The 26,066-nt window shown below is 44.6% G+C and overlaps 1 protein-coding gene across 1 annotated transcript in view; it reads right to left on the bottom strand.

Moving 5' to 3' along the window:
* Window positions 1-26,066, bottom strand: part of KLHDC10 (kelch domain containing 10) — a 42,722-nt gene that overhangs the window by 5,268 nt on the left and 11,388 nt on the right. The window contains exons 2-7 of the mRNA XM_038753136.1: window positions 6,395-6,616; window positions 5,608-5,762; window positions 4,342-4,490; window positions 2,824-2,908; window positions 1,293-1,359; window positions 528-575 (exon numbers count right to left, since the gene is read on the bottom strand). Of these exons, the coding sequence (XP_038609064.1) occupies window positions 528-575; window positions 1,293-1,359; window positions 2,824-2,908; window positions 4,342-4,490; window positions 5,608-5,762; window positions 6,395-6,616 (726 nt within the window). The remainder of the gene's footprint in view (window positions 1-527; window positions 576-1,292; window positions 1,360-2,823; window positions 2,909-4,341; window positions 4,491-5,607; window positions 5,763-6,394; window positions 6,617-26,066) is intronic.

Here is a 26,066-nt window from a genome sequence, read left to right as displayed (position 1 = left end):
TACTACAAGTGGGAAAGTGTCGGGTGATGTTCTAATTTAAAAAAAAAACAAACAAATATAAGCAACCAAGAATGACTCTTTAGTCTGGTCCTCAGGGAACCCAGACTATGGAGCAGGAAGGCATAAACCTTCCTCCACGCAAGCGGTAGGGCCTCCTGGAAACAAATGCAAGCCCCGCTTCAGCTCAGGTTAATTACAATTTCAATTACACAGCAAATATGCAACCCTCTGGAACATCTGATCAAGGACTGTAAAGAGAGGGCAGTCCATTTTCAGAAGCCTTTTCATCGCCTTTCTTGTCATTATCACACCAAGCTGCTGCAGGACTGTGAGCCCGCTGTCGGGTAGGGACCGTCTCTATATTTTGCCAACTTGTACTGCCCAAGCGCTTAGTACAGTGCTCTGCACACAGTAAGCGCTCAATAAATACGATTGAATGAATGAATGACTGCCGCTCCTCTGATCGACCCCCTTCCATCTCGATTTCGGTCACCCACCGGGCAGGAGTTTTCATTCTGGAGCCTTACCATTTTTTATTTGCACACAACTGTGACATCTTCTAGCTGCGGGAAAACCTGCCAGACACAAAAAGATCCAAGTTATTCCTAACAAGTGCGGTGGGACTCTTCCTAGGGGCCTAGGAGTCTGAGGTCCTGGGTTCTGCTCCTGGCTCTTCTATTTGCCTGCTATGTGAACTTGGGCACGTCACTTAACTTCTCCATGCCTCAAGTCTCCTCATCTGTAAAATGGGGATGCAATACCTGTTCTCCCTCTTACTTGGAATGTGAGCCCTGTGTGGGAAAGGGAGTGGGTCTGACCACCTCCCCGCCCCCAGTGCTAACAAAGTGCATAGTGAGCACTTAAATATTACGATAATTATTATTATTACTGTTAGGAATATCCCCAAGAATAGGTCAATTTAACTTACACGGGGGTTTAAGCAGCTCCCCTATATCACAGACATATATGAATCCCTTTGAGGTGAAGAAACCCAGCAAGAGACTGGCACACTTGCACTTTACCTGACCCGAGAGTACCTGTAACAAAACTGCAGGTTGGGTTGGATAATTAGAATTAGGATGCAGGTAAACGTAAGGCCTCCTGGCGCTGGATTTAACGAAAAGGTGGCCAAGCTAAGGAGTAGGTCTCAGCCGGACTCAGCTGTGTGTGGCCTGCCCCACGTTGGCCTGACTAAAGCCAGACATTCCCATCCTATGCCACCGAGATAGGAAAAAGTGGAATACCCGTTCACGCGAAGGAAGTGCTGAAGAATCACCGCTGGCAAATTTTACCTATTTTTTCATGGGGTCTTGTCGTGATCTCTTCCCATGTGTTCGTTTCGAGGTTGTACGCGTGGATCTTAGGAGAAAAGAAAAAATGAAAAAAACCAGACAACAACAACAACAAAAACACCCGGTGGAAAGAGATCGAGGTATGCCCCCTGCTCCCTCAGCCTGCCAGAAAGCTGGGTTGCAGGCCATCTTCTGAAAGCCCAGTGCACACAAACAGATGCTCTCCTTTGTGTCGTCTTTTCCCTAACTAAACCTGGCCTGATTCTGTAACACGGCAAGGCGTTCGACTCTGTACCTCCGCATTCAACTTGCCGGGAAACAGACAGTAGCACTGGCTAGAAAGGGAAGTGCGATGGAAGCAATAAAATTAGAGGGTTTGGGGTGAAGGGGCAGAAAGCCCCACTCCACAGCCAGTACCTCGGCCAACATTTTTTACCTTGTTTTACAGTTCTCCCAATTTTCCCAGGGCTGACTCACATTTCAGAAGCGGGCCAAGGAACGGCAGCTGAAAGCCCATCTGGGTTCCACTCTTCCCCGGAGGCTTCTCATCCCCCAGCCAAAGCATTCCCACATATGTTTGGCCTTTTTGGACCTCTCAGTTTGCTTTGATCCCTCCCTACAACCTCTCTCTCAAAACACGAAGTAGAGGAAAGAAAACCCTTCCCCATGGACCAGTGGAAAGACTAATGCGGTCGGGTGGCTCCTATACACGAGTCAGTTCCACACAGTATGAGAACCTCCTGACTCGGATAATCCAATGGTCTGGGGCGGTTATGTTAGAAAGAAACGTTGTGCAGAGTTGGACCCTATTTTCCATTTCTCTCTCACGCTGCCTGCCAACAGTTTGAGAAACAGAAAAACAAAGAGCAAGGCCCACTGTTGCTTTTCATTTCACATCAAAAGGGCAGTGAAATGTTGCTCTTCTGTGCCCGTTTCAGATTTTACCCCATGTAGGATGTTGGAACACCAAGGTGTCCTGGAAAACATTAAAGGTTTGGGGGATGATGCTCTTCCACCTTGCACTCGTGACCTCAGAGGCTTTTGCAAACGTCCTCAGAATGGGCCATGGGGATGGACACTTCATTCTGGAAACACTGACCCAATCGTCATTAGTTACAACATTTGTGCACTGTTGGGAGGACTTGCATAATCTGGGGGTTGAAAGGTCCATGGAACTAAGCTGGCACCACTGGTTTGCACCTTTCCGAGAGATCTCTACTACAAGGGCCGAGTCTAGCTCAGTTGTCGACTCACTGCATAACTTTCCCCTTCCCTTAGCTGATGCATGGAGGGTCTCCCTAAGGGGTGGGATGTTAGGAGTGCAAATCCACAGCACGGAGCCTCATCTGGCAGGATAAAGGCAGAGGTGACCTTATTGTGATTATTATTATTGAAAGACAATGTTAAAAGTCTCAAAACTGTTGGGAAGGGTGGTTATACTGAACTGTCTAAAGCCTTCCTCCTTATATTCTCACAGAATGAAGCCCCTGTGCTTTTTTGGTGGTTGTTTTTTGTTTTGTTTTGTTTTTACCTTGTTTAAGGAGTAAGCAGTCCAGGAAGTTCCACCTCCCAAGATGTATATTCGCTGCCCATCATGTGCAATTTCATGCCTATACCTGAAAATGCAAAACCAAACACATTTATGGTCAATCTAAAACAACTTCAAAAGCTGGTGGGGATTCATATGAAATGAGCCCAGCTGGAAAATAACGTGCTGGTGCTTAGAGCCCAATCTCTTGGTGGTTTCTCAGTGACGTCTAGATCTCTCCAGAAAAAGCTGCCTGGCACACGTAGGAGGAGTACCTGAAGGAATTGTGTAACTGATGAGAGCAGCGAGATGCTCACGCAGTTTCCTAGGGAACCACTTTCTATCCTTCCCTGGCGGTTCCTTTGCCAAGAGAGATCGTTTAATTTGCCGACTCGTCAGAGTCTCAGCTGGGGCTCCTCTTTTGGTCCTCAATGAACAAATGGGGGTGGGGTGAGTCTACTATTGGGGCAACAGCCTACTGCCCGCAAACGTGGGGGGTTATTGCACAGAAGGCCTCTTCTGTTCCTGCTTTTGGCCAAAGTGGCCGACTGATTTCGTGTGGGAAGCAGCAGTTGCGGGAAAGTGACTTTTGTGGCGAGGAGCAAACTCCCGCTTCCTCGTTCACCTCTTCCACAAACCCAGAGGGGTAAGGATGGAAGCCCACCAGGCTCCTGAATGTTAAGGCCAGAGATCCACTGGGGAGTCAACTCCATACATAGCCGTCATTTCTCCTACACAATGAATGAAGTATTGAGGAGTGTTGTGGGAATTCAGGACCCACAGGTTGGTGCAAGTAAATTCGGAAGGGTTGTGTGCATGAGCCAGTCACGATTTCATCCCGCCACACTTCTCAGCCTCGGCCTTGACCTTACGGTACTGAACCCTTAGGATGTTGCATTTTGTCAACGTAATACTATTTAATGCAATAAAATGACATTGAGTGACACGGGTGTTAAGGCAATCTGCTAATGGCGGACCACAATAATGTAGAAATTGGAGTCGAAAAGTATCAGGCACTGTGGCACCTTCAAGCCCACTACCTCTTTACCCGTTAATTCCCAGCGAATCTGTGGCTATTCTAACCCAGTTTCCCCATAACACGAGGTTCTCCAAAGACAAAACTTGCTTTAGCAGACATGATTGTATGGCTGGCTTCTTCGCCGTTTCAGGTGAAGCGGAGTTGAGGCAGAAGTAGAAAAAGAAAAGTTCATAGTCTCAATCCCCATGTGGGATGGGGACTGTGTCTGCCCTTAGTACAATGCTTGGTACACAGTAAGCATCTAAACAAGTACCATAATAATAATAATAATAATCCAAGCTGGAATCTGAGAACATCGCCTGGTCAGAGAAAGCCAAGGGAACAACCCCTCAAGAGAGAGATCCTCTCCTTTCAGGGAAACCACCAATCGGAAGACTTTCATCACCTGATCTGGCGCATCTGGCCGGATTACTACTCAACGCCAGCTAAAGTTTTTCTTCGGGCCGCAGAGTACCCTTTAAGTTTGATTTTTAAAAACTCACCTCTCTTCTGGCAGATCGCAGAGTAAATTGTTTGGCTTTAACTGTACCCACTCCCTGGTATTAAGGTCTAATCTGTGCAGGTCTGTGCTGTAGATATAACCAGTTGTTCCTCCAAAGACATAAAGGAAGCCATTGATGATTGCCATAGCCTGGAAAGAGACACCAGGAAGACAGAGAAGACAGGCCATTAGATTTAGAAACGTGAAGCCAGTTGGACTGGCTACCCACCCAGTCCTCCAGGATGGAGACTTCAAGGAGAGTACCAATCAATCAAAGGCATTTATTGAGCACTGCTGTACTAAGTGCTTGGGAGAATACAACAGAGTTGGTAGACATGGTCCCTGCCTGAAAGAAATTTAAAGCTTTGCTTTCCTGAGCCCTCCCCGGGTGTGGAAAGGGAATTCCAGAAGGCGACATCCAACCACAGGATTCTTGAATCCGAGGGCGTGGCCCTTCCCATTTACTGTCGCCCATCTCCCTAAGCCGTCTGAAGTGAGCACGGCAGGAGGCCAGAGAAGCAGCGTGGCTCAGTGGAAAGAGCCCGGGCTTTGGAGTCAGAGGTCATGGGTTCAAATCCCGGCTCCGCCAATTGTCGGCTGTGTGACTTTGGGCAAGTCACTTAACTTCTCTGGGCCTCCGGTACCTCATCTGTAAAATGGGGATGAAGACTGTGAGCCCCCCGTGGGACAACCTGATCACCCTGTAACCATCCTAGTGCTTAGAACAGTGATTTGCACGTAGTAAGCACTTAATAAATGCCATCACTATTATCAGTGACAGCTTCCACCTGCAGGATGATCACCTCCTCCTCCGCCTCACCCACCCAAAGCATTCCACAGCTGGGTGGGAATAAGAAACGGGCAGGCTGGGGGTTTCTCCCCCAAGGTCATGGGCCTCCACAACTTTGCTCACTCACCACTTGCCCTTCTCTTGCTGCCCTCGACAGCTTGTTATTTTTCCGGGTGGTTCGTTCCGCCTCAAATCAGTAAGTTCCCAGCACCCAATGACTGCTAAAAACTGGGTTTCAGACAACCCATGTCGGGCAGACAACCAGTGAAAAGGATACAGGGCTGGGGTTGGAAGCCCTGCTGTCCCAGGCGCAAGTTAAAGAATCAGGCCTGGCCATCCTGTATTTCCCCACTAATTATCGAGCTGGTAAACTTTCTCCCCAGACTCCTAACAGCCAATACTTCTGGCAGCGCTCCCTTCGTCAGAGGAAACGTAATCTGCCCCAGCCCCGATGCCTGACCACCGGCCGATCCATACCTGTCCATAAATCCGGTTGGGTTTCTTCCCGCGACAGCTGAGCAGCGCCCACCGCTTGTACTTGACATTACAGACGTGGATGTCGTTGCCGTTGCTTTCTCCAAAGGGAATGCCGGTGCCGCCAAAGACCAACAGGTTGTTCCCGTGCAGCACCACTGGAGAGAGGAGGAGATTCCCGTTGGCAGTTGGTCAGACCCGCCCACACGATAACCCCAGAATTTGGAATCCACTTCCCCGTTGTTCTCAGAAGATGGCCTGTTCCACAACACCCTCACAGAAAAACACTGAAGACACGTATATATGGGTCTAGTTCATGTCCCTGGGGTTCTGGGGAAATAGTGCCGTAATGCAGAACCGAGTCGAAGCACCACAGCTTCGTGGAGCAACCCAGAAAGGACAATGGAGGAAAGAAGATTAGTGGCTGTGCCCAAGGGCATCCTACAGTTTTTGCCCTAGCTCCTGCAGTCTCTTGTATGGTTTCGGTATACTGGGGCCTGGGAGCGAGCCCCCTTAAGTTCACAGACGAGCAAACAGAACCAAGCTAGTACGCTGGAAACTCTAGTCCTTTATAAAAGGGTGTGTGGGGGGTTGGGGGAGAGAGGAGAGACAGAGGGCATAATGACCAGAAGCCCTTGGTCTGACCTAATGCAACCAGGCCCCTTTTAACAGCATCAATCTACCTAGACATACATTTCAATAGCAGCCAAAATGACAGCTCCCTGCCACAAGGAAAACAGCCAGCCCCAACCCAGGACATCTGAAAGAGGGACCAAATTCTTCTACTCACGGGACATAGATGCCAACTCTCTGGGCATGTAGCCCTCGGTGCCCATTTGGTGCCATATTCCTGTCGCGAAGTGGTACCTCCAAAGCTCCCTGAAGAGAGGGTAGTCTTCGTTCTCTGGGCCTCCCGATTCATCGTAGTCTGGATTATACCCTCCAAACACATACAGGTTGGTGTTATCTGCCACACAGCGATGCCCGCTTCGTGCTGGTGGGGCTCTGTGGCCTAGGAGAGAGGGCACAGATGGCTCAGCAGATCTTGGCAGCGTAAAGCCAGTAGAAGTAGGCTCCTCCACTCTCTCTGGCTCCGGGGAGGGACCGGAGATGGTTTACAAGCTGGATGACTTTTCCGTTTTTCCTGGGTACTTTCAAACACAGCTTTTGTGAATGGCGAACATTTGGATTTAAGGAATCAGTCAGCATTTGCATTCCACGCCTTTGCTTTCAAAACTTGATAACCAGATCGGGGACTTTCCCAAAGGTCCAAAACATGGGCATATAAAAAGTCTCCTCCTGAGAAACTAGTTTCCAATAGCTCACAGCATGAAATCTGGAGGGTAGGGAAAGGGAGAATTTAATAGTTGATCTCGAAGTTGGGGCTAGGCTCTCTAATTCTGATCCTATGTTCATATGGGTTTTTTCTCCAGAAAATAAAGTTCACATATTATGGGGATTTTTTAAAAAGAACTGTACTAACAGGTGCCCAGACACACGAAAACATATGCTACGACATACATATGTGTATATGTATATCTATACATAAACCCATGTGAAATTGCCACTGAGTGTTTTTATATGTATACAGAAACACAAATTTCCTCTGGCTTTGGTAAAATAGCAATTAAATTTTCAACTAACAAAAAGGCCTGCCTTTTATTTGACTATAAGATTTATGTTTTACCTATCATCCTGTTAAAACAGACCAACAAAAACCTCAAGGGATTTACTTTCTAACATTAACGGTTCTCACAGATCTGTGAAAAGCGCTTTGAAGTTTGTGAACTATGTCAAACGCATCCCTCCACAAATGGTTTGGTAAATTACCCAAATGCCCATCTTACAGTTCGTTTTTTTAAAAAAACAAGGACCAATACAGGCTTTGCTTTCCTACCCTTTCGCAAGCGTGCTCTAAGCACAACACAGTAGGTGCTCAAATCATCCAAAAATATTTTTTGTGTACCTTTTGTCAACACTACTGATTGCTTCCAAAAGGAGAGGACCCAACAGGTAATGGATTGGACCTACTAGACATGGGCAGGGAACATGACTATGAACTCTTTTGAACTGTATTCTCCCAAGTGCTTAGTACAGTGCTCTGCACACAGTAAGCACTCAATAAATACCACTGGCTGATTCCAGCTCATCACCACTTCTCATTTACATGGCTGAAGCTTTCCTGCTGGAATCTGGTATCATCCCTATTCTTTGAGCCGAGCTTTCACCTATTGTCCTCCTCAGTCAGCTAGCATCGTATTTTTTTTTTCCAAAGGTGGAAGGCACAGGGGACGGAGTAGCAAGTTCTCGTGTCAGATGTGGAGGAAAACTGTACCCAACTCATTATGAAAGCATGATTTTACTTAGCAGAATGGGAGGGAGTCAAGGCATCCAGGAAGAACCATTAAAGCTCACCAGCTCCACTTGTCTCTTTCCCTGAAAGCAAGAGAGTGCCTTAACTTGTAATGTTCTGGAAATGACCAGGAATGAAGTGCAAGGATCCCTCCGATGAAATTTCCTGTTAAGTCAACTATGTCCCTATTACTTACCCTACCCACTAAAGGGTGGGTTGATTCTGAGGTTTTGTTTTTGTTTTTTCCTAAGGGTATTTGGTAAGCACTTACTCTGTGCCAGGCACTATACTACGTGCTGCGGTAGATGCAAGTATAGCAGGTCGGGCTCAGTCCCTGTCCCTCATGGGGCTCCCAGTCTTAATCCCCATTTTACAGATGAGGACACTGAGGCCCAGAGAAGTGAAGTGACTTGCCCGAGGTCACACAGCAAACAAGTGGTGGAGCTGGGATTAGAACAACCCAGGTCCTTGTGACTTCCAAGCCTGGGCTCTATCCACTAGGCCATGCTGCTTCTCTGAGTTTGGGGTCAGATAAGGGTGGCCTAGCCTCATCCTGGAGCACTCCAGGGGTTTGCCCACTCTGGAGAGGTCTGCCCAGATCCACCCAGACTCCACAACTGTTGTGAACCAACCCTGTCTCCTGGAGACCCTCCAGACTACCCCATTTCCAAAAACTGCCTCAGGTTCTAGGGCGAAAGATAATAGCAACAATAAAAATAATAATTGTGGTATGTGTTAAGTGCTTACTACATACCAGGCACTGTACAAAGCGTTGGGTAGATACAAGGATAATCGGGTCGGACACCGTCCCTGTGCCACATAGGGCTCAGTCTTAATCCCCATTTTACAGATGAGGTAACAGGCACAGAGGTCACAGAGCAGAGAAGCGGAGGAATCGGAGTTAGAATCCAGGTCCTCTGACTCCCAAGCCCGGGCTCTTTCTTCCTAACTAGAGAAGCAGCGTGGCCAGGGGGAGAGGACTCCACCTGGCAATCACAGTACAGTGCTCAGGACCTCCCTTGTCCCAGAATCAATCAATCGTATTTATTGAGCGCTTACTGTACGCAGAGCACTGTACTAAGCGCTTGGGAAGTACAAGTTGGCAACATATACCAGAAGAATTTGAAAGACGGCAAATGCTTTTACAAAACAACCAGAGCCCCCAGTGCAAATACTTTCTATCCACACCACAGGTAGTGTTCGGTCAAACCAAAATGGACTGGGGCCTACCTCCTGGTTCACACTAATGAACTCTCATCCTAGAGCCTACACGTACGTCAGTAGCTTTGCCCTTGTTATTAGAACAATTTGAAAGCAGCCAGCATCCAAATCAAATAATTTTTCAAGTCTACAGGAAGACTTCATGTTAGATAACAGCCTTGTTCTTCCTTTCAATAACAAAGGACTCCGTAGCCCCTGCCAAAGCTTCCTGTGGAGGTCAGGAAGGAGAGGAGGATGTTCGGGCCTGTCCTGGTTTATTCGGATTCATTTCCTTCCCCCTAGGTAGGTGTAACCTGAAACTGAGATTGCCGGCACGGTTCCCGGATGGTCATCTGACTCTGTACCTTCTCCTTGTTAAGAGAAAATAACTCTCGATATAAATAACTAGAAAAGGGGAAGAGCAAGCCTAACTCTTTGGTATCAACACAGGCATTTAAATTCCCATCTTTCCCACTATAATTCAAGTCCATGCTCCTCAACCTGACTGCTGGGCCTCCAGACAAACCCAGGGTTAATGTAAAATCAATAAATCAATCGTATTTATTGAGCGCTTACTGTGTGCAGAGCACTGTACTAAGTGCTTTGCATATAGTTAGCGCTAAATAAATGCCATTAAAAAAAAACATGTGGGTTCCAACTCAAACACTTCCTACCTCAAGCCTTTCCTCCTTTCATCTTGAACAGTTCGATCCCTCCTGCCTAGACCCTCACTTCCTCTGCATTCTTCCCGAGAAAACCAAATGTTTGTATGTATTTATTACTCTATTTTTTCACTTGTACATACCTATTCTATTTATTTTATTTTGTTAATATGTTTTGTTTTGTTCTCTGTCTCCCCCTTCTAGACTGTGAGCCCACTGTTGGGTAGGGACCGTCTCTATATGTTGCCAACTTGTACTTCCCAAGCGCTTAGTACACTGCTCTGCACACAGTAAGTGCTCAATGAATACGATTGGTTGATTCCCTGATAGAAGGGCAAGAAAAATCTTTCAGGCTTCTGAGCGTAAGGCCAACCACGCACACATGGGACTAGAGAGGAAGGAAAATGTCGCCTACTGCTCCATATTCCCAGCTCCCACTGCAAGGGAGGGGAAGAGAAACTATATTCTGTTCAAGGAGACAGTGTGGCTGACAGTGGCTCAGGGTACTGGGAAAAGCTTGTTGGATGAGGTGGAATTTTAGGAGGGAGCTGAACGCGAGGAGAACAGGGGGAAAGGAAGAGTTCATGCCAGGGGAAGAGCACGCGGGCATGAAGGGCATGGGAGCAGCAGAGAGAGTGGTGCAGCTAGAAGGTTGGCTTGAAAGGAGTGAAGGCAGTAAGTAGGCTTGTGAGCCCCACGTGGGACAACCTGATTACCTTGTACTGACCCCAGTGCTTAGAACAGTGCTTAGCGCATAGTAAGCGCTTAACACCACCATTATTCTTATTATTATTAGGCTGGGAAATAGCAAGTGAAGAGGGAAGACAGGTGAGGTGAAGCAGATGGTGAAGAGCCTTGATGTCTTCTTTTGTTTGATAAGAGGCACAGTGAGCCAGTGGAGAGCTTTAGGAGATCTGATTACCTTGTATCTGCCCCAGCGCTTAGCACAGTGACGTGCTTATTAATAAATGTCACTCTTTTCTCAGGAGAAGCAGCATGGCCTATTGGAAAGAGCACGGGCCTGGGAGTAAGAAGGATTTGAGTTCCAATTCTGGCTCCACCACTTGGATGCTGTGTGAGCCCAGGCAAGTCGCTTCACTTCTCTGTGCCCCAGTCACCCGATCCGTAAAACAGGGATTAAGATTGTGAACCCCATGTGGGGCATGGACTGTGTTCAACCTGATTTGCTTGTATCTACCCCAGCGCTTAGTACAGTGCTTGGCACATAGTAGACTGCAAGGTTGGTATGGGAAGGGAACCTGTCTGCTAATTCTGTTGTATTGTACTGTACTCTTCCAAGCGCTTAGTACTGTGCTCTGCACCTAGTGCTCAATAAAACCATTGATTGATTAAGTACCATATATTTATAAAAGGGAGGGCAGGTGGGGGTAGTCGGTGATTTTAAGGCAAATATCAAAGGAAAATAGCATGGAAATGGTCCCTTTAATATGTTTGGAAATAGTTTTTAAAAGAGACCCAGCCTAAAGAATCCAATTACTGCCTAGTATGAGCACTACGCTTCAAAAAATTTTCCTAGGTTTCCCTGAACGTATTTTTTTAAATTGATGAAACCGTTCTGCTCCCAAATCACTTAATCTTATTATGACTGGCTCTCATTTTGATAATTCGTGGTACTCTCCTTCCAAGGAGCTCAAAGAATTTTAGTATAATCCTCTAGGTGACCCTAGAGGCCTAGCATTTCAATCAAAGGTATCTGGTGAGCACTTTCTGTGTGTGGAGCACTGCTTTAAGTACAATATAAAAGAGTTGGAAGACACATTCCCTGACCACAAGGAGCTTCCAGTCTAGAGGGAGACAAATTAAAATGAAATATGACTATGTACACAAGTGCTGTGGTGCTGAGGGTGGGAGAAATATGAAGTGCTAAAGGGTACAGAGCCAAGTGCATAGATGTCAGAGAAGGGAGAGAGAGTACGGGAAATGAGGGCTTAGTCGCAGAAGGCTTTTTTGAAAACATGTGATTTTAATGAGGATTTGAAGGTGGGGAGGAAAGATTACGAGGAAAGATTCCTGAGAGGAAGGTGCCATTGTGGGGCAGGAGTGGAAAAGAATATTTGCCCTTTTTTAGGGATGTCTTACTCAGAACCCTGACATAAGCTATTACTCATGATTCACCAAAAGGATACAGCTTTTACTACTCCCTTCATTAAAAATAAATGCTCTCTGAATCCCTCTGTCCGTCAGGGAGGCATAGACGACAAAGCAAGGGCCTGGTGATGAAATGGCTTGGAACAATTTTGGTGAAACTTATTTTTCTTGACCCACACAGAGTGTAAAGAATTAGGCCAGACATTCTGACCTGACTTAAAACATTGTGTCCCTGTCATAGAGCATTAAAATGATCTGACAATTAAATCAGTGGGGCCTTCCCTGATAAAAATAAAGCTAACCAGCCTTCATTCTTCAACCTCAACTCTTTCTTTCTAAATTTGATTTTATTCTCTGTACTAGTGGTATGTATTAAGTGCTTCCTGTGTGTAGGGCACTGTACTAAGTGCTGGGAGACAATACACAGGGGGGAATTAGACAAACTCCCTGATCCTGGGGGAGAGAGAGGGGAGAAGGAGGTTCACTTGCCTGCTCCATTTAGTGGTCCTCAGGCTCTGAAGTCTTTAAGAGACCAGGCTGGGGTATTTTCTGGCTCTTTGAAACCAAAAATCAGGCATACGGTCTTTGTGAGTAATGTAATGATTTCTTAACCCCACTGAAGAACAAACGTGCATTTGTTTGGCGTTTTCAAATCTAATTTTTGACCACTTTAGGACTATCCATTCTCCGTGAGTTTTAAGAAAATAACAACCACGCATGGTCTGAGGATCATTCAGTGGTATTTACTGAGTGATTACTGTGTGCAGAGAACTGTATGAAGCACTTGGGAGAGTATCAAACAACAGAGTTGATAGAATCCCAGATTGAAGAACATAAAATGGCAGTGGGGCCCCAACCTGCTCCCCGGGTGAACAGCTGATTCGCTGGGGTAAAGTTGGAGAAGCCTAGAGTCAGGACCACTTTAGAGCCCTTTGGTGGTCAAAAAGAGCCCCAAGGCCCTGCTCCCTTAGCTGGTTTGTTTTCTGACACTGTGCCCTCCATTCTCGTGGACCAGGTGACCTCTCAAGTTCCCTTCCAGCTCTACGACTAAGTGAGCAAGCAAGAGCCAGCTCCTGCTCACACCATCTGAATCCCACATATGGCCCCAAAAGTGGGGCATCTCTGCCCTTGGGAATCATTAACAGATGTCAAGGAGACCTCAAGCAATGGAAAAGTAGCCATCTTGTTAGAATGATATGTTCTGCAATAAAGATTCAAATTCTTAAGGTTCCAGATTAGGGAGACCAGATAGCCAGAGGGATTCCATGGCTCTCAAAACCACTGATCACACTGAACCAGTGTCACAATCAAAGTGGTCGGTCTTCCGAAAGTGACTAATTGGACTGGATCTTGTCTGTCCTCTAAGACCAGGTCTACGCTCCCAGAAACTAGAAGGGAGAGCTGAACGTTGGTCCGTGAAGATGGCGGAACTGGACAGCTCAGGGCCAAAATTCCACATCAGGACTTAAATTTCTGAACTGTCTTTAGCTACGATCACCTTGCTTAAACCACCGCTTCGTATAAACCCTACATTATAGGAGGTATCACATGACATATGCTATTTTGCCTCTGTTAAAAGGCCTTTGTATACACTGGCAGAGTAAGGAAAGTAATTATTTTACTTTACAAGGACAGATTCTGATTTCCCCCCCGTTCTGCAAATTGAACCTCTGCCTATTTATTAGGCATGGGGAAAAGGAAAATCCCGATGAATCTGAGATCAGTCTCACAGTGGGACTAAGTGCATAAATGACTTCCTTGGAACTGGTACAGGTTGGGCCCGCAGCTGTAACAAGAATTGATAACACCTCTCTCTCTTTCTGGGGAACACCTGGGATTTCTTGGTCCCTTGAGTGTTGGTATAACTAGGTTCTACAGAAATTGCCAACTTTCCACTTCAATTTGTACCAGGCAGACCAAGCCCAAGACTCATAAAATCACTTTAAAGATATGAAATCATTTACTTTTGCAAATTTAAAATGAAGTGACTTTTTAGAATCCCTTCACCCCTATTTTTGTTCTTTGGATCCCGAGGTCACATCGCTTAACTTCTAAGTGCCTCAGTTACTTCATCTGTAAAATGGGGATTAAGACTGTGAGCCTTATGTGGGACAGGGACTGCGTCCACCTTGATTTTCTTGTATCTACCCCAGTCTTCGTACAATGCCTGGCCCACAGAAAGCGTTTTTAAAAATATCATTATTATTATTATTATTACGGGATGGACAAAAGATGCGGCTTTGAGTTTCAAGTGTGTAAAAGTTCAAGAAAAGAAAGAGTTCCCTTGTACCCACATGAAGCATAGACACCTCAGCTAATTATCACCCACCTGCTCTCAAAAACCTTTTAGGGATCCTTAGGATGGGGCAGGACTGAGTGACGCTTCTCCTAACTGGGTCCCACCGTATTTTCTTCTCACCTGTCACCACAATTACCAGCAGTGAGTCAGACACATACAACACATGCCATTAATACAAGTTACAAGGACAGTGACAGAAAAAATACTGCCGCCCACACACAAAACCCCAACACGCCACCGCTGGAGAAGAAGCAGGGGCGGGAGATAATCTGCAGGGCGGGCGATAATCTGCAATTAGCAAAAGGGGCAAGACAAAAGAAAGCTTATAACAGCAGTGATGGTTTTCAACATCCACCAGACCAAGTAAAAGCAAACTGGGCCCTTACTTTCTGTGGATGCTATCTGGCCAAACAGTGATAGTAATATTTTTTGAGAGCCCACTGGGTTATACTAAGCACTCAGGAAAGAACAACAGAAGCACAAAAACTGTTGCCTGCCCACAAGGCTCTCAGACTCTCTTCTGGGGAGACAGACATAAAAAAGATTTACAAATACAGCAATCAGAATAATTGACAGTACAATTGATTATAGACACACACAAAAAACAAGCACTGAAAAAGGGTATAAATAAATACAGACATGCTAAAGGTGGCTAATGAGATGATGACTCAGTGTTGGGAGTTAATCGGTGAAGGTTTGTTGGAGGAGGTGGGATTTGAGGAAGGTTTTGAGCTGGGATCTACACAATTAGGGTGGGGAGAGAGTACAAGCCCGGAAAACAGTGTGAGTGAAGCGATGGACAATGGAGAGAAGAGAATAAGGTATGGTTAAAAGGCTCGGTGAGAAGCACCATGGCTTAGTGGAAAAACCATGGGCTTGGGAGTCAGAGGACGCGGATTCTAATCCCGGCTCCACCACTTTGCTGTGGGACCTTGGGCAATCCACTTAACTTCTCTGTGCCTCAGTTACCTCATCTGTGAAATGGGATTAAGACTGTGAACCCCACGTGGGACAACCTGATTACTCTGTATCTACCCCAATGCTTAGAATAGTGCTTGACACATAGTAAGTGCTTAACGCCGTAATTATTATTATTATTAGCTTGAGAGGAATCAAGAGAGCAAGTTGGGGACGAGCAGGTAAGGAGAGCTACTAAAAAAGATGAGGGAGAGTGGTAGAGAACCTTCAAGTCAACTGCGAGGCACTTCTGCATGGTGTGGGAGGAAATGGGAAGCCACTGGGTGGTTTTGCTGAACGACACAGCAGAAGATGAACTGTGATGCAGCATTTGGTACAGAGCTGAGGCGGGAGGCAGGGAGACCAGCAAGGAGGGCAATTCAATAGCCTGGCTGTGATACGACAAGAGGACGGACCAATGTGGTAGCAGCTTGGGTGGGGAGGAAGGAGTGGGAGCAGGAAACGTTGGGTGGGAAGAACGAGTTGAAAGACCGTGAGAAGTCAGGGATGTCATCAGGGCTGCAGGCTTCTGAAACAAGGAGGATATTTGTGTCATCAACAGCGATGGGAAGTTAGAAGTGGGTTTAGGAGAAGTGAGGAGTGTGGCCTAATGGAAAGAGCAAGGGCCTTGGGGCCTAATCCTGGCTCTGCCATGTCTGCTGTGTGACCGTGGGCAAGTCACTTAACTTCTCTGTGCCTCAGTTAGCTCATCGGTAAAATGGGGATGAAGACTGTGAGCCCTATGTGGGACAGGGACTGTGTCCATCCTGATTATCCTGCATCTACAATAGCACGTAGTACAATGCCTGGCCAGTAGTTTTAAGCGTTTTAAAAATATCATTATTATTATTATTAGGGAACAGACATAAAAATATTTACAAATAGAATATCTATTCATTCCTACATGCTGGCTCCATGATATCTTGAGTAACTACAGTAGGCCTGGGCACTTACACTCTGCAAATGTAAACTCTGGGAAGGCATTCCCTGTAAAAGGACATGACTTCTCCCTTTCCAAAGTTAAATACAATCAGGATGCTGCAGTCCTTGCCTCACCTCTCCTCTTGCGGGTAATACCCATAAGATGTCCTTTAATGCTGCACTTTCAGATTCCCTAGAAAGAGGATATTTTTTCCATTTTGGACAAATGAAACCATACTCCGGGCTGGGGTGTCCTTGGTCATGAGTTCCCACAGACATACTAAAACTCCCCCTTCTCCATTTACTCGGGTTACTGGGAATCTGCTAAGTACAACTCCCACAGAAAGGCAGTACAACCAGGACACAGATATCTGGACAAAGGCAAATTAAACTTTAGCTTTTTAGTTGTACCTCCAACATCTGGCTGTTGGTTGTGGAAACCCACCCGCACATAGAAGAGCCTTTTTATGTGAGCGAGGGCACCCAAACACCCAGCCTCCAGTGACTTAAACATAAGAAGTGAGGGTGAGGGGCTCACGTGGCAGATTCAATCGTATTTACTGAGTGCCTACTGTGTGCGAAGCATTATAAAAAGCGCTTGGAAAGTACAATACAGCAATAAAGAGAAACTATTCCATCTAGATCACCTGGAATGCCTTGGCACACTGGATTCTGTAGCCAGGTGAGTCACAAAACTCTAGGAACAAGGAAATTGGAAAATAAGGGGGGAAAAAAATCTGAGAAAAGAATCTCTCAGAGTCAAGAACTACAAAAACCAACAAGATTAAGACCTTCAGAAGCACAAAGGAAAAGACGTGAGGATGTAAAGCATAAGTCAAAATCAGGCCCACAGGGCTACCACCCCAAAATGGCTGCGAATCACTGCATCAGAATGTCACCAAACCCGCTGGGAAAACACCACTGGCTCTACACTCTCTCTTGTTCCTAGTAAAACTAAATGGAGCAATGGGCTTGCACACAGGAAAAGTAAAAAGTTAGGGTCACTGGCTTTTACCAGGGGGCTGCTAAAGAGATATATAAATGACCGGCCCTTTCTGTTTTTTCTTTTTTTTTATTTTGTTTTTCATTTTTTTATGGTATTTGTTATGCACTTACTATGCGTCAAGCACTGGGGTAGATACCAGTTAATTAGGTAAGATATGGTCTCTGTCCCACATGGGGCTCACAGTCTGCTCACCCACATTCTAAGGAATTGGCATTTTGGTTGTGGAAAAGTGGTGTAGGCCTTCTGCCATGAGCCAGAAAGCAAGCAATAGGTGACTAGCAGTTCTCCTAACAAGTTTTGTCCGAGTTGCCTATGTCCTTCCCTTCCTAAGCCATGGCTCATCCTCCCTATTAGTCACATTCCCAAGCTCCTTTGGAAAATATGACGCAACTATTTTAAGAGCTCCAAAACGGAGAATTCAGTATTGGAGAGTTCAGAGGGAGACAATGCTATCTCTCATGAGTTCAAATGATCAGTTTCACTACCCTCATCAAGAGAAAGCAAAAGCACTTGGCAACAACCCTGAAAATCTGATTTTAATAACTACAGAGGGGCCAGGAAAACCATCTTCTAAAATACAGTTACAGTACCCCTGGCAAATAGGACTGAGCATGTGACCCTTAAATTTAAATGAATAGCACACCTTTTGCTCACCTCGGCAGTATGAAGGTTCACATTTTTACGCATCTGATGACCTTCTGAGTGGTGGATCTAAAAGTATTCTACCAACACTAGGAGGTGGCAGGCTTCAGCCTTCACAATTTACAGCTAAGGTAACAAAGAGCACTTTTCCTTTATCAGTGAAGACTAGAAATATAACTCAAGATACTAGATCTCCAACCCACTGGCGCCTTGGCCAGGAATTAATCTGAATCATAGGCTACTGCCCTTGAAGTTTCTAAGCCTAATGTTTGAGATGGCCAACCTCACTATTACTATGACCAGATGATGTGATCTTCTCCTTTTATAAACTTCTAGGTGACGATGCACCCAACAGTCAGAGAAACACTAGTCTGGCTGCCAACTCTCTGCCCGGCTCCCAAAGATCATCCCCACCAACTTGGCAAACACCTCCGAGCTGTGTAAACAATCCACCTGCAACCTGGTAACACCCATCTACCACTCTCCTGGGGGAAGGTCCCAAAGGACAACTTACTTGAATGAGGAAAGAGCCAACCTATTTTCCAGGCTTGATAGCAGAGCTGCAGAATTTGAGGTAAAGGATCTATGTCCATGTGTGAATGTGGGTTGAGGCAGGGGGCCTGGGGGGCTATAGGGGAAAGGGGCTTGGATATAACAGAGAGAATGGTTCTTTACTTACAGGGCATTTGTTGAAGGCAGGAGGGGCAATGTGGGACTGCCAAAGGAAGAGAGATGGGGGCAGAAAAGGAGGGAAATGAAAGGGATTAGTTTTTTTTAGTTTCATGCTTCCCACGAAAAATGTTTCTCGAGAGGCTTGGAAAAGAGTGTCTTACGTAAACACATATAATACCATGACTTGAGTCCTCATTTTAATGGGTTTATACAGAACATACAGGGGACGAGACATTTTTAATCCATATCTTCCATGCTTTCCTCCCTCTTCTAACCTTTCTGTCTGAACCTTCTCCCCATCCCACTGCCCCTTCCAATGTCCTTTCCTTTGGCTTTGCATTCCTCTGCCCCCAAAGTGTACGGAAAGCACAAATATACAGAGGCCCAATAATACTTTCCACTTTTTAAACAGTTTACTTGTTTAAAAAAGGCAAAATCAGTTTATTTTTTTTAAAAAAGATTTCTGTGGTCTGCCTTCTGTGTATGCCAAGAAAAGACCTATTCATAGGCTGAAACTGCATGGGGCAAAACAGGCATCTGCTGAAAAGAAAAGCCACAGAATCCACATGCTTAATGGTCCTGACAGAATTGCTTCATTTACCAACTACTGGGGATTGTTACTAGTACTTTTTGTTTTATTGTGATTCATCTTGAAAGGATTAGATAGACCACAGCCCAGCAGATAGATTAAGATTGCACTCTCAGGCATGGCTCTAATTTCCCCAGGACTTCTGCGGTTGCTGATGGAGCTTTAGACCCTTTCCCCACCCTGACCTTCCTTCTTTCAATACATATAGCAATGCAAAATTCTAAACTTAATCAAAGCTATCTGACCACTTATTGTGTGCACAGCACAGTATCAAGTGCTTGGAAGAGTCCAATACAATAAAGTTGGCAGACCCAACCCAGCCTCAAGGAGTGTGCATATTTGTTTCACTTATTTTTCATTCAGGAAGACTAGAAAGGAAGAGTGAGGCACAAGCTGAAACAACGTGAAAGAGCAGTGGGGCTGTTGGGAGACCACAGCAATAGGCACACCAGCCTGATGAGTAGCTATTGGGGAGGGGGGCTGCTCTATGTGAACAAAGTCTTCGTGAAGATCGGGATGCCGAGTGGAAGGGCCAAAAACAGAGGTGGACCACCGTGCGGGACAAACCTCCAAGCACAGCAGTATCTGTTCTTACGTGAAAGCAAGAAACATCAGTCTTTTGAACCAAACTCACAACATATGGATAGGGTATGCTCCCAAATTCTTAGGACACTTCTCTGAATACAGTAAGTACTCAATAAACACCACTAATCATAGGATTATCATCATTCATTCATTCAATCATATTTATTGAGCATTTACTGTGTGCAGAGCACTGTACTAAGCACTTGGGAAGTACAAGTTGGCAACGTATAGAGATAGTCCCTATCCAACAACAGGCTCACAGTCTAGAAGGGGGAGAAAACAAAAACAAAGGACAGCTATTTACACAATCAGTATACCTACTTCGTAGTACTGTGACTTTATATCCACATATCACCTTGTATAGGATATTGAGATTGGCTAGAAGTCACGATGGCAGGATTAGAGGTACGTGACTTGAAATATATTTTATGTTTTTCCAGTGTGGGAAATGTCAACTTTTTTTATGGCATTTAAGTGCTTTACTATACACCAGGCACTGTATTAAGTGCTGGGGTAGCTACAAGATCATCAGGTTGGACAGTCCATGTCCCACTATGAGACTCACAGTACCAATCCCCATTTTACGGATGAGGCAACTGAAGTACAGAGAAGTTAACAGACTTGCCCACGGTCATTCAGCAGACAAGTACTGGAGTCAGAATTAGAACCCAGGTCCTCCACCTTCCAGATCCATGCTCTATCTTCTAGGCCACACTGCTTCTCGGCACCGGAGGTTAGGTTTGTCCTAGTCTACTGATGGCAAGCTATCTAATTTTCCAACAGAAAATTCCTTTCAAAAGATGCACCTGGCCAGTAAAATTCCATCCTCCTAGCAATGGCATCTTGGAAATTTTTCAAAAATCCCATCTGATTCTTGGTTGCCCCTAAAGAAAGAGGAATATACCACTGACACTCTGCCGCCTCCCGCCCCACCATTAATTCTGCAATAGGATTGAAAAGCAAGCTTCCACAGAAAGGGTATGTCTGCTCTGAGAATGCACCCTCCAAATTGGTCCAGATAACAGAAATGCAGCATCTGTGGGCAACTGTATAGACATGCTGACACCAGGGTTTCCACGGTTGTATTAGAGGCACAATCAATGGGACACGCTCTAAAATTGTTCTCCAAGATTCAGTAGGACATGGACTTCATTGTAAATTAATTCTCTTCAAAATATACATTTGCTCCACAGAGACACAGCCAAAGTGCCAGAATTGAAATGTATGTTAGTTGGGTTGAAGGCGCATTGCCTTTCTTGATGAATATCTATTAGCCTCTTTCTTTTCATCTCCAAAACCCACTTTGGGGCTCTGAACACAGTAAGCCTTCCACAAATATCAATAACTAAGTCTAAACTTAGATGCCTTGATCGAATCACAGCTCTTTTCAAAAAATTACACCAATTTCACACATACTGCATAATGGCCAATTTTTCTCTCTCCTGTTAGGACAGAAGAGGAGCTATTTTTTAGATAGCCCAAAGGGTTATTCTTCATTTTCCTGACATTTCCTGTCCCTTATTTCCTCCACCCCCACCATCCTATCTCATATGGCTCTAATGAAGTTGAGGTCAGGGGAAATTTCCATCTCTCCTACTACTTGGGGGTGGGGAGGAAGGTCTAGCTGATGATTATCAACCAGGATACTGCAATCACAAGGAAAAAAACAACTTCTAAATTTTAAAACAATGAAATACCTAAATACATCTTTAAACAGACATACTTTAAAAGTTCTGTCAAAAAGAATGACAATTAAAAGGAGTCATATCTACTGGGAAAAAAAAGCTTAGGGTTTTGTGCTCAGGAAAAGTTGTAAGACATTCCTATGGAAAAAAAAAAGCCAGTGAGACAGTAAGCTTCACTACTAAAGCAAATATAACTTTCCAGCTAAACAGCTACCTAAGCCACTGCTTTCAAAATTACCAGCTCTACTGTATATGGAAATTTATTTTTAAATAGAATATTTTATAATAAGGCCTCCATTCCTTTGAATGCAGAAGAGTTTGGACTTAAAATAAATCTTTAAGGTAAATATCCTGAGAAATTTAAGGAGGTCCTTTTCCCCTGGCACATTCAAAGCTGAATATTTCATTTTTGCAGAAATTTAAGTTCCAAGCCTGGACTGCCCATTAGAAGTCTCACACTCTCAACCTTCATGAATTTGATCTTAGAATGGGAGTCTGTGAGCAGTTATTATTGCTGGGGCTTTTTTTAAGGAATTTGTTTTACTTGACACAAAAATGTTTGTGGTTTGCCTTTGATCTATTACCCATCTGCTTCAAATTAATTCACTTGACAGTTTGTTGATTGAGCCATATGGCATGAGCTACTGAGGATATAAAAAGGAGGAGGGGCTCATGGAAAAGAGAAGTACCAGAGCCAGGCTATCTTTTCTGACTAAAAGCAGCTTTTATTTCAGATCTTGCAAGTAGCTAACTCTACCTGTGGTGTTACTTTCTCTTTAGATATACAGGCAACTCAGTGACCCCATCTTGGATTAAAAATGATTATTACTTCTAGAGTGGTTTCAAGTCCTGGGTGCCATGATGCTGGGTCTATGTTAAGCCAATAATTTACTCTGTAACATATGAAGCCACTTGTTTGGCCCTGAGTTACTCTTTAACCTTTGGAAGAAATGCCCTAAATATCTCCAAATTGTGTGGTAAAATGATTCCATATAGCTGAGTTGAAAACTCATTCCCAAGTTACTTAGCAAGGCACTGGTCATTAAACTGCATTTCACTTCACCATGTTTCTTAAGCTTTTAAGTCACCTTGGGCCTTCATCTAAAGACTGTTCAGGTATAATTCTCTCTAGAATTAACTTCTCTATGCCTCAGTTCCCTCATCTGTAAAATGGGGACTGAAACTGTGAGCCCCAAGTGGGACAACCTGATCCCCTTGTATCCTCCCCAGCGCTTAGAACAGTGCTTTGCACATAGTAAGTGCTTAACAAATGCCATTATTATGAGACTATATACTTTCTGAAGGCAGAGACTAAGCCTTGTCCTCTGTATCTGCCCATAGCACCTAAGCTTAATGATAGAGGTGTAACCTGGGATAAAATCACCCCACAATACACACAACCTGGGGATCCACATCTCATGATTTGCTAATTTACTCAGCCCCCAACAATATGTCTGATCACTGGAAGTGAAACAATTTCCTCCCCTCCCTCTTCCGGACCTCCTTTCCACACGTCAAACTTGACCCCTCCCTCCCCAATCCTCCCTTGCTGGGAGCTGTGGTTATGGATAAACATTCCAAACCAAGAAAATACAGACTGGAGCAAAGGGGTGGGTGAGGAGGTCTGGTTATGGAATGGAACTCCTGTCTGGGAGAAAACGTTCCCCACAATGCCAGCCTTTCACGATACGGCCTCTCCTTTGAGGAACATAACCCTGTTGCATTGTAGATTGGCACTGTAGACACATGATGGCAGTTCATAAACACCTCTATCTATAACTGACATCTTTCACCATAATGGCAAGGGTGGAGGTTAAGAGAGCGCTGAAAGGTTTAAATACCATCTCAAATCAATCCTACCTCAAAATCTGGCATTTGTCAATAAAAAAGTCTGGGGTTTTTTATGTTTATAAATAAGTTATCCCACTAAATTAGAGAGAAAATAAAAGGCTATTTCATGAGCCCATACTATATACGCAATCATAAACTTTCATCTTTGAGCTTGGCTGTTATACTGCAAAGAAGCAGCAAGCAGCTGAATTTTACAATTCTATTTGAGCTCAGTGCACAAGGTGGTTTACGAAAAAGACCATAAAAGCATCGAACTTCCTATCTTCTGCTGAACCACTCACAGAAAGTTAAGAATAAGTACTGCAGTTCGACTGTTTTGTCTTATATGAAATACACCCACTCCAATGTCATAATCCATAATTTCCTTTAGATCCCCCAAAACGGAAAGAAGTATGCTAAAAATCAATATCAGAATGCATGCAGGGAAAGATTCTTTTCAGCAGGGACCTGTGAAATGGTAAGACCTGCTTTAAAAGTAGCTAATTACACCTGAGAGCATTACAGCTGCTTATAGGTTGACTTCACTCATTTCAAAATCCACAGCTTTGACAGAATGCCCTCGGGTGACTATTTAGGTTTCCAATAAAAAGTACAACCTGCCATGATTTAAGCTGTTGGGATTTTTAGCCTAAGTTTTGCAAATGAAAAATATAAATTCAAAACTTAATCACTTGGCACCTGCCTGGCCATCTCCCTGATGGCAGGGAAGGAGGCCTGGGCATCAGGAACCTGCATTTGTGAGAGGTGGAAACTGGCCAGGCTGGAGGAGCAATTCCACAGCCGTTGAGCTCCTCCCCTGCAGAGCTGCCCTGGGCTGGTGGGAGGTGAAGGAAGGGAGGGCCATGTAAGCTGTAGGTCACAGCACACAGAGATTCAAAGGTAAGGGTTCCTTAAAAATGTAACTGGGGTCCATTCCTCCTTTTTGGGGTCCTGTCCTCATTCTGAGGTAATGGCACTGGGGGATGGAGGTCCTATAACATCCAAAAATTGAGGGGCACACCGACTGAAGAGAAAGAAGTTCTGGTAAAGCCACCTTAGGGAAAACAGAATTCGGTCAATTTGACAAGCTTTCCTCTAAAAACCTTCAAGTCTCCTACAACGGCAGGGGTTGTATTCTTGCAGAACTCAGCATTATGGAAACTCCACTGTACCATGACCGATATCACATATATATGCACCAACTATTCCTTTCATCACCGTGCTTTAACCAAAAAGGCTTACTTTGTCAGACGAAAGCTCCCTAAATCTCTCAAATCATTTTAGCCAAAACACAGCTTAAAAACACACATTATGGAAGAACTGAACGTGATCCTCAAGTAACTAACCTGCCAAGTCTATACGGGGCAAATCCAACACTAGAATGAAATCTTTTTTTTAAAAGAGAGACTGGCTTCTTAATAGCTCCAATGCTATCCGCCTCGTTAAACCGGCCAACATTAGGAGTGGTTCCATCCGAAAACAGTTTAAGTTGATGCTTTGTATGCAGGTTTTCTCCTTTTCTGAGTCCTCTAATTGGCCCAGAATTCTTCCCTTTCCACAGTTACTGCCCCAGCGCGTTGGCAGTTCTGCATTCCCCGCCATCTAGCCTGCTCTGGGGTGAAGGGGAAGATAAACTCTGAAATGGAAATTGTTAATTAGACAGATGTGCTGATGAATGGGCCTGGCAACAGGTCAAGTTGAATACATGGCATCAAAAAAAGTTAGCCCTAGTCTGCAGCACACAAAGCTAGCTAGAGTTGGGTTGATGTGCACCTATGGGGCAAAACTGAGTTATAGCTGAAAAAATTTCCTCAAAAAAAAAAAAAAATTCCACCACCTGACCCCACATCAACATAGCTTCTAGAATTCTTGGAAAGTTCCCTTCCTTGGGTAGATGTGAGCAGTGGGATTCATGGTTGGGTGAGGTTAAGGCATGCCCGTACTAAAAAAGTCTGCCAGACCTCAGCCTCATCAGGGGGATAAACCTTCCTCGTATTGACAGGCTGTTGCCTGAATAATCCTTTTAAAATTCCAAAAAGAAAGGGTAACATTTCTAACCAAATTCTCAGACAATATATAAATTCCATCTACTTTAGGATGAAACTCCTTTTATCTGCCCTTGAGCCAACCAAGCACATTAACAAGTCTCAAGGGCTTCAAAGATTTAAGGCAGAGGCCCTAAATTTATAGACTGACTTTTTTTTTTAATTACAGTTTGTAGGACTGTGTCTTTGGAGAAAAACAATTTATTTGTGGAAGAAAGTAGAGAGTGCCTTTGTAAACCTTCAGACCCAAAGATTTTGAAATTTATCAGCAAAGGCAATTCTGAGAACCTGCTTCCGAAATCTTGCAGACATTACTGGGATGGTTAAAAAGGGAAGTAGCTCCTACCTCAGATTTTACTTTCTCTTGCAGAATGTATAAACTGGGGTAGGAGGTGCTTGCAATTACATGATACTTTTTTAATCAGTTATGACAATATGCCTACATGCACAGTACAAAGGGTGAAAAATATCAAGCTAGTCTTATTTCACTAGAACAATCAACATGAGGGTCGGGGGAAGAATAAGCAACTAGCATCGGTATAAAGGAGAGCTGGAACTCCAAGCTGTAATCAATCAATCGATGGCATTTATTGAACGCTTACTGTGTAGAGCACTGTACTAAGTGCTTGGGAGAGTACAATATAACAGTTTGTAGACCCATTCCCTGCCCACAATGAGTTTACAATCTAGAAGAGGTGTTAGACATGAATATAAATGAATTAGGGATCTGTACATAAGTGCTACAGGGCTTGAGGGAGGGGTGAATAAATGAGTACAAATCCAAGTGCAAGGGTGACACAGAAGAGAGTGGGAAAAGAGGAAATGAAGGCTTAGTTGGGTTAGTACCAACTCAGATGTGCTCTGAAACCTACGGACATCTAGTCTTAAAATTTCATCATTTTAACTA

The sequence above is a fragment of the Tachyglossus aculeatus genome, chromosome 10 (genome assembly GCF_015852505.1).
Source record: "Tachyglossus aculeatus isolate mTacAcu1 chromosome 10, mTacAcu1.pri, whole genome shotgun sequence".
Lineage (NCBI taxonomy): Eukaryota > Metazoa > Chordata > Mammalia > Monotremata > Tachyglossidae > Tachyglossus > Tachyglossus aculeatus.
The sequence above is the reverse complement of the archived record's forward strand: the minus strand, read 5'-3'. Positions and strand labels throughout refer to the sequence as shown.